We start from the raw sequence: 18,159 nt of genomic DNA on the forward strand, positions 1-18,159 counted from the left end.
AATTCAGTCATAAAACTAAATATATCGGAAAACTTTATTCAATCAATTGCAAAGTATCGAGAAAAAAATCTTCATTTATTAATTAGAATAGATTAAAAATTATTAGATTCTATAAATTTTATAATTAATTACTATATTTAATGATCATATGTAAGCAATTTATTTTATAGACGTGAAATTAGCTCTCAAGTAATAATTTGACAATTGACATTTTTAACCTTTTATTTTGATTTTAGTATAAACCACGAGGTTTTCTTTAAATTCAGTTTATTTTATAATTTAAAATGAGTAAAATTAAAAGCACGGAAGTTTTGTCGATAGACACTTCCAAACAGAGAGAAGTAGTGAAAGAAATCAAGCAATTAAAGAAGCAACTTAAGGTACGTGATATTTGTATATATACACGATGTTTTCAAATTGAATATTTTTTTATTTTAAAACAGGAAGGTACGATTACTGCTAAAGATATAGAAAAAGAAAAGAAGTTAAAGGTCGAGCAACGCAGAGGTCTTATATTTATATCACATTTACCGCACGGTTTTTACGAAGAAGAATTAAATAAATATTTCAAACAATTCGGAAAAGTTACACACGTTCAAGTTTGTAGATCGGGCCGAACCGGAAACAGTAAAGGATACGGATACGTCGAATTCGAAAATCCGGATGTGGCTAAAATCGCGGCAGAAACTATGAATAATTATTTGATGTTCAAAAAAAGGATTATAGCAGAATATGTGCCTTACGAAAAACGACCTAAAGGTTTATTTAGCGGTAAGCATAATACACCGACGAGGTATTCAGTGAAAGTGAGAAGGGAAAAACAGTATAGAGCAAATTTGAATTTAGACGATCAGACTCATATAAAAAGGACGACTACTAGGTTATCGAAAGTGAATAAAAAGTTAGCTTGGTTGGAAAAAATCGGGGTTAAACCCACGTATACACCCATAGACATAGCTCTTATCAAACAAGAAGGAAGTTCTAGTGAGGAAGTTGCGAATACTCCGAGTAAAAAAACGAAAACCCCGAGTAAAAAATCGAAAACTCCCAAATCCAGGATCGTTAAAAAATCTTCGCAAATTAAAAGTTCGAAAAAGAACGCGAAGAAAACCCAACCCCTAAACGCAGACACTGTTAAAAAAATCGCTAGAGAATTAATCAGGAAACGCGGCAAATCGTTGTTGACTCGACCTGTAGATAAAACCAGTAAAACGACTAAAAAGAAAACTGCGAAAAAATAAAATTTAATTTTTTAAAATAAACTCTTTGAAGTAAAAAATTTGTTTTATTTTATTCACCATTATCCTGATCCTTTTCTATATATAACCTAACTGCACCTGTCAAAAATGACAGTATAATATTCATAGAATCAAATTATAAATGCTAGATTGTGATGTTTTCAAAAATTATATATCAATTACGACATAATACGTTTTATTTATAATGTCAAAATTTGAAAAACGGCCTCAAACATTTAGGATCCAATAACAATATTCAGTTACTTTGAGGTTAGAAATAGATAATGTACATCAACATTTAGTAATGACGTACCATTGCCATTTTGTTTTAGTCAGAAAATAATGACATATGACCATAGATAAACTTTAAATACGGAGAAATTATTGTTCGCCATTTTCATTTATTCAAAACTACTAGTTTTCAAAAAATGACAAAACTTGAATCTAATAACAAATATTTCATACTTCAGCGTTTCACTTGTATTTTCTACTGTATTAAATATAAGTTAAATTTACTAATGTCATAACTTAATGCTATTTGCAATTAGAAAATTTGGCAACTTCTTTCAACAAATCCAAAATATTTATATTTGGTTCAAACACGTTTTACCGCAAAAATAATGTAACAGAATTTTCTAAATTAGTACCATTTTATTAATTCACTAAATTAAAGTTGGATATAGTTACAAAAAGTATACATAAGTTATTCTTATTATAGGCATTTTGATTTCATCAAATAATTTTAACGTGTTTCGATTTAATTTGCCTCTCTCCAGATTTGTTTCTTTTCCATTTCATTCTTCTATTTTGAAACCATACTTTCACCTTAAATAAAAATTCACGTATAATATTAACAATATTAATCAATATTATGGAGGTGTAAATAAAAATCCCATCTCTATATTTTATGTTGACACATTTTACAGTTTTCTATAATAAGCTCCAACAAGCAACGTATAAGTTTGTAGTTGATAATATAGATGGCGTAATAAAATTCAATATATACAACATTATAAATAATTTATAGAGATTAACTAGATTTTATTACAATAATTCTTAATTATATTTAACATTATTAAAATAATATTTTGTATGTGTTAATAGCGTACTCTTTTTGGTTAAATCGTAAACTTATATAATCTGTAGTTACCTGTCTTTCTGTTAGATCTAAAGCAACAGCAATCTCGTATCTTCTCAATCTCGTTAAATAATTCGAATGTAAAAATTCTTTTTCTAATTCTCGAATTTGATTTTTCGTAAAAGCCGTTCGTTCTTTCCGTGGTTTTGTCAAACATTCGACGTCCCTGTTATCTGTAAATTTTTAGTTGTTTATGGAAGTTTCACCCACATTACAAAACAGGATACCCCCATAAATCATCCCCTTGTAAAAACAATAATATTGGAACGATGAAGAATAATGAAATATCGGTTATAACGCCATCTGTTCGAAAACGAGAAGTTATTGAAATATGTATGGAGAGAGTGTGACAACCAGAAAATTCTACTAATTTGTAATACAATTTGAGTCACTTATTCGTGGGTGGTATTTCGGAACGTTTTAATACTGGACGGACGCATTTTTTATATACAGGGTTTATCAGAAGTAATAGATTAATAATATTATTAAAGTTATAAAATAATTTAGTTATACGGGGTACGAACGTATAGTACAAGTACATATATACGTATACAGGGTGAGTTAAGAAGAAACTTAACTTGGAAATTCCAGTGCCGGCTTTAGGAAAATTAGGAAAATTAATTTTTTCAGGTATATAATAGTGTAAACTAAAGTTTAGTGATTGGAAATTACCTCTGCAATCATCTGAACACGAGGCGGCGTCTAAATATTCTTTTCCTTCGACGTTTCCTATATCTTCGTAATAATTATTAATGTATTTAACGTTGGTGGGTAGATAACATAAAAATTGTTGATATTGATAAGAATTTCCAAAATCGTTCGAAATATTTTGATTGCGAATTTCTGTAGATTGTTCGTAAATCGGAGACGATTTCAATTGATCGGAATAGTGACAATAAGTATTGGAATTTTGAGTAAAATCATCGAATACAGTTTGGTCCATTTCAAATAACTTTATATACTAATTAATATGTACCTGAAATTAAAAAAATAAAAACTTAGATCTATAATATAAATTTGATTTTGATGGTTCTGACTAGAGAAGTTTTTCCACGATAAACTTTTCGAGTAGTCGTAAACAGTCTTGAACTAGTAAATGATGCTGTGATGGTTCAAATATTACCATCATCGTCGTGGTAGTCGTTTCTGGGGACGTTGCAAAATCCAAGGTGTTGTTGAGCTTATTAATTTGGTTCAAAATCGTACTTGAGTTTCTTGTTTATATTCTATCGATGATTGTAGGTTTGGATTTTTCTCGAGAGTGTGGATAAATAACTAAACTTCGATTCATTAAATTTGTGGAACGTTAAGAATCGTAATTTTGATAAAAAATTATCGATATATCAATAACGATGATTGTTTGGTGAAAAATTTGAAACAACTATATAAATTTGTTTATATTTGTTACACTTAGATTAGAAATTAGTTTTTTTTTGTATAAATTTCAATAAATAATAAACCTTAATGTACTTACTTTATTTTATTAATTTAATACGAGTATTTTTAAACAAATTATAGACATAAACACTTCTAATTGTACAATATTACGAATGTTGAATGAACCCCGAGATTTTCCTTTACACATACCGAACATACTGTTAATGTAATTAACTGGAAGATGGGTCCTGTTGATTTTAAAGACACCTCATTAGCATTTGACACATTTCCTGTGCCGAACCAATCGGCTTCTGTCAAGATTAGTTTGTGGGTGGCGTTAAAATTAATTCGTCACATAATTGGTGAATAGTTTTTTTTTGGTTTTCGAGATTTACGATTGTTTTTAATACCAAAAGCGACGAGGGATGTTTTTATTTGTCCCTTACAGTTAAAAATCGTTTTATTTCGTTGTAACGTTTTTTGTAAAGGTTTTAGCAAAATTTTTAAATACGAGTACAATTCCAGAAGTAATTATCCTGACCTATAGATGGCGGTAGTTGCTTAAGACGCCATGTTTGAGCTCAATCAATTAAAACCCTGCAATGAATATCGACCGGGGTTTTTGCAAGATAAGAAAAACAAACCTCGTTAACTGAATTTTCCCCGTCAATTTGACATATTGTACGATTTACGGAAAAATAATTTCGTATTAATAAATGGATTTCATTCAGAATTACGTAAATAATTTATTGGTCACACTGTATTATTGTACGATATATTTCAGTGGGTGTTAATATGAAAACATCCTAATTAAATATCTGTTTTTTTTTTCTATAAACGTTAAACGACTGAGTTTATCAGATAGTTGGTATCAAAGACGCCGCTTTTTTGAAAAACATGTTGTCGTTTTACATATCGGTTTATTAAACATTATTTTTTGACCTTAAGATGTTACCTAATATGAATTATGAGGGTGTACAAATCACGACACCCTCATAATTTATATTAGATACGTGTGAAAAATCCGATTTATTACTAGGGGAGGTTGAAATTTACCCTTTTAGGCGCCGTATTATAAAAAAATGTTATAATTTTGAGAATACAAATATTATTTTTTATTTAAATTACGTATATTAATTAACTATGAAAACTTGTAATCTATAATTCATTTATACAATATTTTTTCAAAAATACATAAAATTTAACAAGCTAAACATGAAATTAGTCAGCTTTATTATCGATGCAAAAAAAAACAGATTGATATTGACACGTCTCACCTGGTTTTGTATAAGTATGGGACATTAAGAAAGTAGAGGGATGCAATTATATTGGTTTTTCATAAAACGTGCCTCAAGTATATAGGAGATGATTAATTGAATTGGGACATTAAAACGTTTATAAAAGAAAATAAACTTGGAATTCCTAAAAGGATGGTAAATCGGAATTACCTGGGGTCGAAGGATTATGGTTTTATCGAGGAATGGGCAATAGTCAAGCGGGATAAGGTAGTTACTTCTAAAAGGCGTACGTGGTAAACCATTAAATGCTTTATTTGATGTACGGAAAATACTTACAAAGAATTCATCCCCAGTATTTCATAAGGGCAAGTTAAAAGGGTCAAAAACTAATCGGAAACACATATTAAGACCTCCGGACCAATAAGACAACAGTAAATAGCCAACAGGTTAACTCTTAACACTAAGATAAGACGTTTGCGTATCGTTTAGCGTTGAAACTCGACTTGATTGATTATGTAATGGACAAGATCTTTTTTTTAAGCTAGTAGATACTTTTATAATAAAAAAAAAAATAGTCGTAGTAACATTTATTGAAACCCAATTAAAATTTTTTAATTCTAGAAACCGATTGAACAGTTTTCGTTTTTATGGGAACATGAATTTTGTCGTACCAATACAGATCTTCGTTTTTTATTTTGTCTTCGTCAACGGAAGTTGTAGTTACTTCTAGATCGTCGTCGTCGGCTCTATTATTTGAGTCTCTGGGAACGTTTTTACCGACGTCTTGTATATCATTTTTCGCTTGGATATTAGCCTGAACTAACAGAGTCGATGGCGTCGTTGTTGTTTGCATTTCGATTTGATCGTGCAGACATTGTTGAAGGATGTGGAGGAAAAATAGGAAAGCCAATAAAGTTAGAGCGGTTAGAGCTATGCCGCGACTCTTCTTCTTCGTGTAATGGTATCTGAAAATCAATTATTTATTATATACAAACAAACAAACAAATAAATCATCCTCCAAATGTGTTAATTTGAGGTTAACTACCTCAAGTCTTCTACAGCAACTCCTCGTGTTTGTTTGAGTAATTCGGTCTCAATTCTTCTTGATTGTTAACGTTTGATGACTAAGAGATAATTGTAGATAAACTTTTATAAGGGTTAATTACCCCTAAAATTACTAGTTAATATGTTAAAAAATTATAACTTACTCTTCGTGATAATCCTCATGTCCACTGTAATGTTTTTTGAGTAATTTCGGTGGGGTTGTTGTTGAGAAAGTTTGTTTTAACAGATCATTAGGATCGCCAAGTAATTTGTTTATTCCTAAAGTGGATAAGGCCGACATTTTAACGTAATCGAAGATTTCTACACGGTTTTAGGTCTAGAAGTTTTTTCGTACTGAATCTACAATTTTTAATAAGAATTATTGTATAAAAATAACTGTATTTTTAAGCGTCGTTAGCGGGACATTATAATTTACTATGTTTTTGTAGTAACTAGTTCGTGACGTGTATACAAGGTATCTCGGAAATTCGTATTTATTGATTCCGGTCACTCGAGCTTAAAATCGACCGAAACGTCGCAATTTTAAAGACCTTCATCGATCTTTTTAAAAATTTTGAATTAATCTTACCCTCCCCTTCAAACCTGACTTGGTCGCAAAGTATGATTTTTATTTTTAAGGGATGAAAATCGCCCTTTACTCCAATAAATTGAAAACTAATTAATTAAACCGGTAATGGGTTCTAGTTATGTTCAAATATAATAAATGTTGATTGTTTTGTATCATGACTTTGATATTTTGATATTTTACAGTTCACCTACCCTTAAAAACAACCCCTCGTACAAAGCTTATTTAAAAAATGTGGTAAAAAACATGAAATTTTTCTTAGATTCGATTTTGTTTTCTTCAAATATAAGAAATCTGACCCTTACAATGTAACTACCCTTAAAAACTACCCCAATACAGTTATTTGAAAAACGGTTGGAAGTATCAAATCACTTTATTTTCGATTTTGACTTGACGCTTCGTGATTTTCCAGCATTATCTTTAGAAAAATGTATTCGGTTTTTTAATAATAACTCGACTTCCCTTCAAGCTTTTTGTATTCATACATACATCATTTTGTAGGGAATTTCATAAGCTACAAAACCACGAGAGTTGCAACCCTTCTAGGCCCTTTTCTTTAGAGAATTTTGATGTTAAAGTGTAAAAAAGACTTTTCCTTAGCATTGAAATCAATACTTGAAACGCTTATATCTCGTTTAATTTTCAAGGTACGTGAGTTTAAAAAAAAGCAAAATGTTTAGTAAAATAAAAGTTAAATTTTAGTTAAAAATAAATTTTTTCGTTGATCCAATAGTTTTTGAGATATTTTAAAAAAATAACGTTTTTTTTTTAAAATCGAAACAAAATTTCACGTTAAACAACTTTTTTCAAAATATACGTGTTCCAAACCATTCAAACTTTTGGAACGTGTTGTTAGGGCTTAAACAAAGATAATTTTACATGGGCTACGGTTGATTTTAATTTTGCCGCACATGGTATCAAATTTATAGACATTTTTTTTTTCAAATTCGAGTTACTCAACTAATTTTCGTCATAACTCGCTTAATTTTCTTGCTAGACGATTTTATAAAACCTCATTTTGAAGGTCTAAAAAAGTACTTTAAAAATGTTCATAACAATTTTTTATGAAAAATTCACCGTTTTTCCTTTATTTGAGCTCAAACTTTTGCATAAATTTACGAAAAAGAAAAAATTGGTTTTCACTGACTTATAAGTTGCTGAATGTTATTAAAAAAATTTAATTCGAACTGACTAATTTCTTTGTTTTTTTATAAGCTTCAATTTTGATAAGAACAATTTTTTCCAGAAAATGCGTAATTTTCGAGTTTTTCGTGAAAAAATGTTGAAAAACATGTTTTTTTTTAAATTTTCGTCATAACTCGCTTAATTTTCTTGCTAGACGATTTTATAAAACCTCATTTTGAAGGTCTCAAAAAGTACTTTAAAAATGTTTATTACAGTTTTTCATGAAAATTTTATCGTTTTTCTGTTATTTGAGCTCAAACTTTTGCATAAATTTACGAAAAGAAAAAATTGGTTTTCAGTGACTTATAAGTTGCTGAATGTTATTAAAAAAATTTAATTCAAACTGACTAATTTCTTTGTTTTTTTATAAGCTTCAATTTTGATAAGAACAATTTTTTCCAGAAAATGCGTAATTTTCGAGTTTTTCGTGAAAAAATGTTGAAAAACATGTTTTTTTTAAATTTTCGTCATAACTCGCTTAATTTTCTTGCTAGACGGTTTTATAAAACCTCATTTTGAAGGTCTCAAAAAGTACTTTAAAAATGTTTATTACAGTTTTTCATGAAAATTTTATCGTTTCTCCGTTATTTGAGCTCAAACTTTTGCATAAAATTACGAAAAAGGAAAAATTGGTTTTCAATGACTTATAAGTCGCTGAATATTATCAAAAAAATTTAATTCAAACCGACTAATTTCTTTGTTTTTTTATAAGCTTCAATTTTGATAAGAATAATTTTTTCCAGAAAATGCGTAATTTTCGAGTTTTTCGTGAAAAAATGTTGAAAAACATGTTTTTTTTAAATTTTCGTCATACCTCGCTTAATTTTCTTGCTAGACGATTTTATAAAACCTCATTTTGAAGGTCTAAAAAAGTACTTTAAGAATGTTCATCACAATTTTTCATGAAAAATTCGTCGTTTTTCCTTTATTTGAGCTCAAACTTTTGCATAAAATTACGAAAAAGGAAAAATTGGTTTTCAATGACTTATAAGTCGCTGAATATTATCAAAAAAATTCAATCTAAACCGACTAATTTCTTTGTTTTTCCATAAGCTTCAATTTTGATAAGAATAATTTTTTCCAGAAAATGCGTAATTTTCGAGTTTTTCGTGAAAAAATGTTGAAAAACATGTTTTTTTTTAAATTTTCGTCATAACTCGCTTAATTTTCTTGCTAGACGGTTTTATAAAACCTCATTTTGAAGGTCTCAAAAAGTACTTTAAAAATGTTTATTACAGTTTTTCATGAAAATTTTATCGTTTTTCCGTTATTTGAGCTCAAACTTTTGCATAAATTTACGAAAAGAAAAAATTGGTTTTCAGTGACTTATAAGTTGCCGAATATTATTAAAAAAATTTAATCTAAACCGACTAATTTCTTTGTTTTTTTATAAGCTTCAATTTTGATAAGAATAATTTTTTCCAGAAAATGCGTAATTTTCGAGTTTTTCGTGAAAAAATATTGAAAACCGTGGTTTTTTTCTAAATTTTCAATCACGAATAACTCATAAATTATTGAGTTAATTTAAAAACTTCATTCCACATTTTCTTCATAAAATTCAATTCTTTATCGATTCCCGGTGTTAATTTCAAATTTTAAATTACCACCCCCGAGTAAGGGTGGCATTCACCCCTACGGTAGAACCATACATTGGCACCAAATCAGGTTTGTTATTTGCATCATTTTCGAGCTTCTGTCAAAATTTCAAACTAATCCATGAAAGTCTTTAAAATTGCGAGATGATTTACTTTATTTATGATTTTTTTTTTTGCGTAATTTTTGTTATACAAACTTCTAATGTTTTCGATACCCCCCGTAGATCAATGAAAAAAATAAGAGCTCGTGGTATCGCCGAATAGACGAAATGTCCAAAGTAATAAACCTCAAATAGAAACTGTTCCATTAACAAAAGGAAATAAAGGCTAAGGTCGATGTTTAAAAAGAAACCGAAATAGATTTTATGATTCCCTATGTAATTAAAGTGTCAGGTTAACAAAAGGAAATAAACAGAAATGTCAAGGGCTTCGTTTTTAGGACAAACACATTGTTTCTAAATTCCGAAAATAGTTTCTATTTTAAATGAAACGTGGTCGATGTTTTCTTCGGCAGTCGACGTGTTAAATTTTTGTCGTAGTTCGAATTTATCACACCTAATCACTCGCTTTGTATTCCCACAAAATGTATGTGCGTCTGTTAAAGTAATCATCGAAATTTTATGGTCGACGTTTTTAAAATAGATATTGCGAGGGTGTCATCAAAGTTTTTTGATTATGACGATTTATTACTATAAAATTTATGTTAGGAAAAACATAAAACAAACAATAATAGAAGTCGGTTTTAATTTGTTTAATCTAAATATCGTTTATTAATGTTACTTTACGAGGGTTGTTTGGTATTTAAATTACTGTCATTTTTTTCTAAGAAAGAAAAGAAGAAAAGATCGTTTTGATTCGTAAATCTAACCTCAAAAAAGTTACGTTCAATAAAACTCCGTACAAACTGTATAATTAGCGCCCTCTATGAGACTAAGATACAAAAACATATCCCATTACAATGTTGCCAATAGTTTCGTCTTGTATTTTGAATACTAAGATGTAATAATACAGATTTTACCTTCATATTTATACCTGATTCTAGCTCAACGCCTGATAGTTAAAATTAACCACGTAAAACACTTTTCATTTGAAAATATAGATCAGAAAGTTGTTCAAGATCGTTTTGATTCGTAAATCTAACCTCAAAAAAGTTACGTTCAATAAAACTCCCTACAAACTGTATAATTAGCGCCCTCTATGAGAGTAAGATACAAAAACATATCCCATTACAATGTTGCCAATAGTTTCGTCTTGTATTTTGAATACTAAGATGTAATAATACAGATTTTACCTTCATATTTATACCTGATTCTAGCTCAACGCCTGATAGTTAAAATTAACCACGTAAAACACTTTTCATTTGAAAATTTAGATCAGAAAGTTGTTCAAGATCGTTTTGATTCGTAAATCTAACCTCAAAAAAGGTACGTGTGATAAAACTTCGTACAAACTGTATAATTAGCGCCCTCTATGAGTGTAAGATACAAAAACATATGCCATTACAATGTTGTCAGTAGTTTCGTTTTGTATTTCGAATACGGATTTTTTACTAATCAAACCCGTTTTATTTTTCGGTTTTATACCGAATCACCTTTTTTTTTAAACACCCTGTATTTAGAAAATATATTTTTACGATACGTTCCGTTTGTTTAAAATTTTATTTAGACGTAAAATAGAAAATTTAATGAAAATAATTAAGTACAGCGACCGAATTAGGGTATAACTTTTGTTGACCCATCTGTTCTAATTTTATAGCAAACATTATTTCGATGATGTCATCATCACGAGCGAAAACGCGTTTATTTTCTAGGATAAACAGTTAGAATTTTATTACCCCCACGATTATCAAATTATATTTGGGACAATATAAAACGATTCTAATCACTTGTAATGTGAAAATTTGGGCACTAATTCGAATGAAAAAACTATTTTTTTCATACTAGAATATCTAATACATCGTTTAAGTATAGACACCCTGTATATATTATCTAATATCGACCTTGGTGTCGAAATAATAGGCAAATATTAGATGAGAGGTACTAAAATGTGTTAAACAAATATAGAAATGTTTAATTCATTGGTAAACAAATTATTTACACTTTAAATCGTGTGATAATATAAAAAAAAATCCATCCAAGACTTCATTTTCACCAATTGCTTCTTCATTTGAGCTGAATTTCTTACCGGAGAGTATTTTTTCTGAGATCAGTAGTCACTGGTGACTAAATCTGGACTATAAAGTGGCAATTAGAAATGTAATTCAAGCCATAACTTTCCCAGCTAACTGTTGTGCTTTTGGACGCTTCGGACGTGATTAACTGCCTGTATTCCATTCAGATGACGATCGTTTTGATTCCAGAATGAAGTGATGGATCCATGTTTCATCCATTATCACATATCTACATTCTAATATAACTCACGCAATTTAAATTTACGATTAGATATAAGGTATTTGTGGATTTTCTTGATGTTTCAACCATTTTACTTAAATGGCTGTCACTTTTTTTTGACTAATCGAAATGTCACGAAATTTGACACATAATTTACTTAAAGTTGGTACTTCGTAAACGTCATATGAAATTGACAATGACAGCGTCATCTGTATGTCAGTCACACGATTTAAGTTATGTATACGTTTACATGTTTAACATGTTAATGAGGTCAAAAAATACTGCGTGTTATTGAAATAAAATAATAATTTTTTAATTTTTTTGTAAAAGGATACATTAAAATCCGGATTTATTCATTATTTTTGGAATTTCAAAGTGTTTATATGATCAAATTTATAAGAATTTAAAAGTGATTAGAAACGAAAAGTTCGAATGGACTATCCTTATATTTTTTATCGTGGTATCTGTATAAAAACGATATATCTTTTAGGACGAGCCCTTTTCCGTTCATTTAGGTCTATTATTTAGGTTAAAATAAGGGATCTAATCTATTGTATAATATGAGAAGGTAAAACGATATCTTAACTTCGATTTCATTCGATTATGACGTGCAGACGTCAAGTAGATTGTCAGATCGCGAGCCAAACGTTATATTATATACAGAATAGTACACTGACCGCGCCTAGAAGAATTATACAGAGCGAATCACAAAAAAACAGTAGCTGCATTCATTGGATTTCTCAATTCTCTGAATCGTACACCAAAAATTGAAATTTCGAGAATATTAGGAATAATTTCTAAATAACTTTTTTTTTATTTGATTTTGACATTGAAGATATTTACAATTTCGAAATTTGAAACTCGTAATTCAATCAAAAATGTATTATCTTTCGAAATTCCCATGACCTTACACATAACTAAAGCAATTAAAAGATAATGTACATTTACTAAAATTAATATAGAAATTATTAAACTTTACCGGCCGTTTTAAAATAAATCAATAAAATTGTTTATAAACTAACTTTTAGATAAAATATTTCATTAAAACCTTGAAATTAGATAAAAATTTGTGTTACCATATCTAAAGGGGGCAATGAATTACTTAAAATTATCGAAATTAGTTGATTCCATTGGTCAAAATTTTTAATAAACTCAATAATATTATTGAACAGCGCAATTTCAAAGTAATTCAAAGTTGTTTAACACAAAGGTTTTTACGAAATTGGAAAGATAAGTCGTTTTTTAGATGATTCCAATCTTCTAGAAGGTCCATTCGTCGTATAGGCGACCACGATTTGGTATCCTATTGACTGCGCCAGTTGAAATTTATGAAAATGAAGTGCGGTTTATAGGAGAAATATGTTAAATACAAAATTATACGTTGAGAAAAGTTTTAAATTGAAATTCTAAAACAAAATAAAAGGATAACATAATATTACACACCAATACTGTTTCTAATCTTCTAGAAGGCCCAGATTCGTCCATCTTTGGACTCTTGCTCGCACGTTTCGTGCTCGTTCTTTGAAGACGCTCGACTCATTACAGAAGAGAACGATTCGTCGTATATGCGACCAAGATTGCGTATCCTATTGACTGCGCCAGTTGAAATTTATGAAAATGAAGTGCGGTTTATAGGAGAAATATGTTAAATACAAAATTATACGTTGAGAAAAGTTTTAAATAGAAATTCTAAAACAAAATAAAAGGAAAACATAATATTTTTTAGAATGAGTTGAAAATTATTGTATATATTGTTGAAAAAGTTAAAAAAAGTGATCTCTGAACTTTTTTTTTTATAAAAAACAAAGATATCACGAAAATTGCGACGATTTTTCGGTGTTCTAGAGTGAAACAACGAGAAAAACGTTTTTCCGTGTTTTTAACTACACTTTTCGGTACCCCCGGTACGTTTTTAACCGCTTAATAGTGTCATACACTATAAATATATTATATGTATAGTGATTATTGTCATTTCGTAGTTGTTAAACAATAGATATATACCGGTGATCGTAAAGTCATTAAAATATTTATTAAAAAGAAAAATGAGTCATCGTAGGTGAACCGGCTGGTGACAAAACGTTTCTGGTGGGTGTTAGGGCCCTCACTGTCTCCCTCACTCACACGACTAGAGAATTTGTTTACTTGATTTACACGAATTACCATCTCGAGTCTCGAATTACGTTAAATGCTGTCAGAATTTCGATTACGTATCATGAGTGAAAACAATCGTTGAAAGTTTTGTTTAAATGACAATTTTTTTTTTATATTTCGCGAGTGGTGATTTCGTTTAATAAACCATGGTTGGAAAAGTGGATTATTCTAGTACGTATTTTAATATAAATTTCTTTTATTATTCTAAATTTTCTTACCCTATGTACAAGGTTTTTCCAAAAAATTATCGAATTATTTTAATAAATATGATATTACTTTGTGTCATTAAAAACATTATATATTATCCAAATATTTCACTAAATTTCAATCTAAAACAAAAAAAAATAAAATAATATTATATATCAAGTAGCTTGTAATGATGATTAGGCTATTTACATAGGACAGACATCTCGGTATTTAGAAAATAGATTAAAAACTCATCAATACCATAAATATTAAACTACGGATTTGAGATGTAAAAACGCATGGATTTACGTGAAATTCTGGAATTAAATTCTATTTACCCTTCACTACAAAATCTACCCTATACCAATACGTAAAAATTATCGTGAGTGGTAAAAACTACCCCCTATATCGTCAAAATTCAATTAAATAAAATTTAGAAATTTTAGAAAGTTATATAAAAAAATTTGTAGGATTAAAATAAAGATAATTTAGGATACTATTTATATTTTTCAACCCTTAAAAAATTTACGTCGACTTAACCTTATACTGTGTGCTCCAAAATTAAAAAAAAATCGTCTTAATTTGTTCAAAATAAAATTTTTGAAGTATTTGGTGGATTAAAAAATCAGTAATCACTGTGGGCTAGATCTGCATTATAAGGTGGTCGAGGAAACTTGTGAATCGGTGGATTATATTGTTTTTTCTTCGACGTTTAAGATATAAAATATATACGAAACAGATGAAATACCATTAATTGGTCGGAATTATTTATCTAGTATCAATATTACAGGGTGAAAATAATATAATTTCGTCGATACGTCCGGTATAATACAAATATAAATCGATATTAGTATTGAATAAGCCATAAAATCACATCCCTTCATAAACTATGGATGAAGTATTGCATTCTTCGCTTTCATAAAAGCCGTAGAGTATTTCCTGCATCGTTAAAATCGAAAAAAAAAAAAGTCGAGTCATCGACCCCGGCCCATATTAGTCGAAGTTTATGTGTTTTAAATATATTAGTTAGCTCATATATACACATACGTACAATGTAACTGGAACAATGTAATGTCGGGGGGTTTTTTTCTAATAATAATTGCGGCTCGAGTACAATAAAAATAATCGGAGCTTCAATTTTTCGATCGAATATCTCATCGCGATGTACGTCATTAAGATCAACACCCTGTATGATAAAAGAGTAGCCATTTAAACAATCTATTCACGTAAATAATGGAAACCGATGGAATTTTTATTAGAAAATAAGCATTTGCAAGTAAAATATATTGAGATGACCTCCCTCTACGGTTTCTAGTAATTTTAATTTTTTTCAGTTTATAGAATTTCTCTTGATTGTATAGTTTCTATGATCTATGATCTTTTTCCTTTTATCTATGTTCCTCAATCGAATTATTTTAGTTTTTCTTTTCGTTGTAGGCTCTGTCATTTCTCCAATCATCTTTTTCAACTCAATTTATTGTAGTTTCTCCAATTTCTATACATTCTCCAATCCCTCCTTCCTCTTGGTTGATCTTGTTCAACTATTTTTGTAGTTTCTACAGTTTCTCCAACCTTCTCGGTCTTTCTAAACACTTTTTTTCTTTTTATCTATGTTCCTCAATGGGATTATTGTAGTTTTTCTTTTCGATGTAGTTTCTGCCATTTCTCCAATCATCTCTTTCAACTATTTGAGGTTATTTAATGTTTGTAGACTCGATTTATTGTAGTTTCTCCAATTTCTATACATTCTCCAATCCCTCCTTCCTCTTGGTTGATCTTGTTCAACTATTTTTGTAGTTTCTACAGTTTCTCCAACCTTCTCGGTCTTTCTAAACACTTTTTTCCCTTTTATCTATGTTCCTCAATGGGATTATTGTAGTTTTTCTTTTCGTTGTAGTTTCTGCCATTTCTCCAATCATCTCTTTCAACTATTTGAGGTTATTTAATGTTTGTAGACTCGATTTATCGTACTTTCTGCAATTTCTATATATTCTCCAATCCCTCCTTCCTCTTGGTTGATCTTGTTCAACTATTTTTGTAGTTTTTACAGTTTCTCCAACCTTCTCGGTCTTTCTAAACACTTTTTTCCCTTTTATCTATGTTCCTCAATGGGATTATTGTAGTTTTTCTTTTCGATGTAGTTTCTGCCATTTCTCCAATCATCTCTTTCAACTATTTGAGGTTATTTAATGTTTGTAGACTCGATTTATTGTAGTTTCTCCAATTTCTATACATTCTCCAATCCCTCCTTCCTCTTGGTTGATCTTGTTCAACTATTTTTGTAGTTTCTACAGTTTCTCCAGCCTTCTCGGTCTTTCTAAACACTTTTTTTCCTTTTATCTATGTTCCTCAATCGAATTATTGTAGTTTTTCTATTCGTTGTAGTCTCTGCCATTTCTCCAATCATCTCTTTCAACTATTTGAGGTTATTTAATGTTTGTAGACTCGATTTATTGTAGTTTCTCCAATTTCTATACATTCTCCAATCCCTCCTTCCTCTTGGTTGATCTTGTTCAACAATTTTTGTAGTTTCTACAGTTTCTCCAACCTTCTCGGTCTTTCTAAACACTTTTTTCCCTTTTATCTATGTTCCTCAATAGGATTATTGTAGTTTTTCTTTTCGTTGTAGTTTCTGCCATTTCTCCAATCATCTCTTTCAACTATTTGAGGTTATTTAATGTTTGTAGACTCGATTTATCGTACTTTCTGCAATTTCTATATATTCTCCAATCCCTCCTTCCTCTTGGTTGATCTTGTTCAACTATTTTTGTAGTTTTTACAGTTTCTCCAACCTTCTCGGTCTTTCTAAACACTTTTTTTCCTTTTATCTATGTTCCTCAATCGAATTATTGTAGTTTTTCTATTCGTTGTAGTCTCTGCCATTTCTCCAATCATCTCTTTCAACTATTTGAGGTTATTTAATGTTTGTAGACTCGATTTATCGTAGTTTCTCCAATTTCTATACATTCTCCAATCCCTCCTTCCTCTTGGTTGATCTTGTTCAACTATTTTTGTAGTTTCTACAGTTTCTCCAACCTTCTCGGTCTTTCTAAACACTTTTTTTCCTTTTATCTATGTTCCTCAATTGAATTATTGTAGTTTTTCTTTTCGTTGTAGTTTCTGCCATTTCTCCAATCATCTCTTTCAACTATTTGAGGTTATTTAATGTTTGTAGACTCGATTTATCGTACTTTCTGCAATTTCTATACATTCTCCAATCCCTCCTTCCTCTTGGTTGATCTTGTTCAACTATTTTTGTAGTTTCTACAGTTTCTCCAGCCTTCTCGGTCTTTCTAAACACTTTTTTTCCTTTTATCTATGTTCCTCAATCGAATTATTGTAGTTTTTCTTTTCGTTGTAGTTTCTGCCATTTCTCCAATCATCTCTTTCAACTATTTGAGGTTATTTAATGTTTGTAGACTCGATTTATTGTAGTTTCTCCAATTTCTATACATTCTCCAATCCCTCCTTCCTCTTGGTTGATCTTGTTCAACTATTTTTGTAGTTTCTACAGTTTCTCCAGCCTTCTCGGTCTTTCTAAACACTTTTTTTCCTTTTATCTATGTTCCTCAATGGGATTATTGTAGTTTTTCTTTTCGTTGTAGTTTCTGCCATTTCTCCAATCATCTCTTTCAACTATTTGAGGTTATTTAATGTTTGTAGACTCGATTTATCGTACTTTCTGCAATTTCTATATATTCTTCAATCCCTCCTTCCTCTTGGTTGATCTTGTTCAACTATTTTTGTAGTTTTTACAGTTTCTCCAACCTTCTCGGTCTTTCTAAACACTTTTTTTCCTTTTATCTATGTTCCTCAATCGAATTATTGTAGTTTTTCTATTCGTTGTAGTCTCTGCCATTTCTCCAATCATCTCTTTCAACTATTTGAGGTTATTTAATGTTTGTAGACTCGATTTATTGTAGTTTCTCCAATTTCTATACATTCTCCAATCCCTCCTTCCTCTTGGTTGATCTTGTTCAACTATTTTTGTAGTTTCTACAGTTTCTCCAGCCTTCTCGGTCTTTCTAAAC

At 29.7% G+C, this 18,159-nt stretch overlaps 3 protein-coding genes across 3 annotated transcripts in view; 2 read left to right on the forward strand and 1 right to left on the reverse strand.

The window, feature by feature from the left end:
- The first annotated feature begins 206 nt into the window (after positions 1–206).
- LOC130895036 (MKI67 FHA domain-interacting nucleolar phosphoprotein-like) lies at positions 207–1,279 on the forward strand. Its single transcript, XM_057802145.1, has 2 exons — positions 207–380; positions 444–1,279. Exons 1-2 carry the CDS (start codon positions 285–287, stop codon positions 1,239–1,241), a joined length of 894 nt encoding a protein of 297 aa, XP_057658128.1. The 5' UTR covers positions 207–284; the 3' UTR covers positions 1,242–1,279.
- A 613-nt stretch (positions 1,280–1,892) lies between these two features.
- Positions 1,893–4,018, reverse strand: LOC130895169 (homeobox protein MOX-2). Its single transcript, XM_057802343.1, has 4 exons — positions 3,851–4,018; positions 3,049–3,352; positions 2,389–2,549; positions 1,893–2,063 (listed from the first exon to the last, which is right to left on the reverse strand). Exons 2-4 carry the CDS (start codon positions 3,317–3,319, stop codon positions 1,971–1,973), a joined length of 525 nt encoding a protein of 174 aa, XP_057658326.1. The 5' UTR covers positions 3,320–3,352; positions 3,851–4,018; the 3' UTR covers positions 1,893–1,970.
- Positions 4,019–13,755: 9,737 nt separating this feature from the next.
- Positions 13,756–18,159, forward strand: part of LOC130895084 (aminopeptidase N-like) — a 30,251-nt gene continuing 25,847 nt past the window's right edge. Inside the window, exon 1 of the mRNA XM_057802207.1 lies at positions 13,756–14,113. Coding sequence (XP_057658190.1) covers positions 14,089–14,113 — 25 coding nt within the window. The 5' untranslated portion in view covers positions 13,756–14,088. The remainder of the gene's footprint in view (positions 14,114–18,159) is intronic.

This window comes from Diorhabda carinulata, chromosome 6 (assembly GCF_026250575.1).
Source record: "Diorhabda carinulata isolate Delta chromosome 6, icDioCari1.1, whole genome shotgun sequence".
In the NCBI taxonomy this organism is placed as follows: Eukaryota; Metazoa; Arthropoda; class Insecta; order Coleoptera; family Chrysomelidae; genus Diorhabda; species Diorhabda carinulata.

Excerpts from the sequence above, each read along its gene's own strand:
- LOC130895036 (XM_057802145.1), top strand. The coding sequence starts at position 285 with ATGAGTAAAATTAAAAGCACGGAAGTTTTGTCGATAGACACTTCCAAA. Across the intron at positions 381-443 it reads AATTAAAGAAGCAACTTAAG|GAAGGTACGATTACTGCTAA; the intron begins GTACGTGATATT and ends ATTTTAAAACAG.
- LOC130895169 (XM_057802343.1), bottom strand. The coding sequence starts at position 3,319 with ATGGACCAAACTGTATTCGATGATTTTACTCAAAATTCCAATACTTAT. Across the intron at positions 2,550-3,048 it reads GTGTTCAGATGATTGCAGAG|ATAACAGGGACGTCGAATGT; the intron begins GTAATTTCCAAT and ends AAAAATTTACAG. Across the intron at positions 2,064-2,388 it reads TAGATCTAACAGAAAGACAG|GTGAAAGTATGGTTTCAAAA; the intron begins GTAACTACAGAT and ends TTTTTATTTAAG.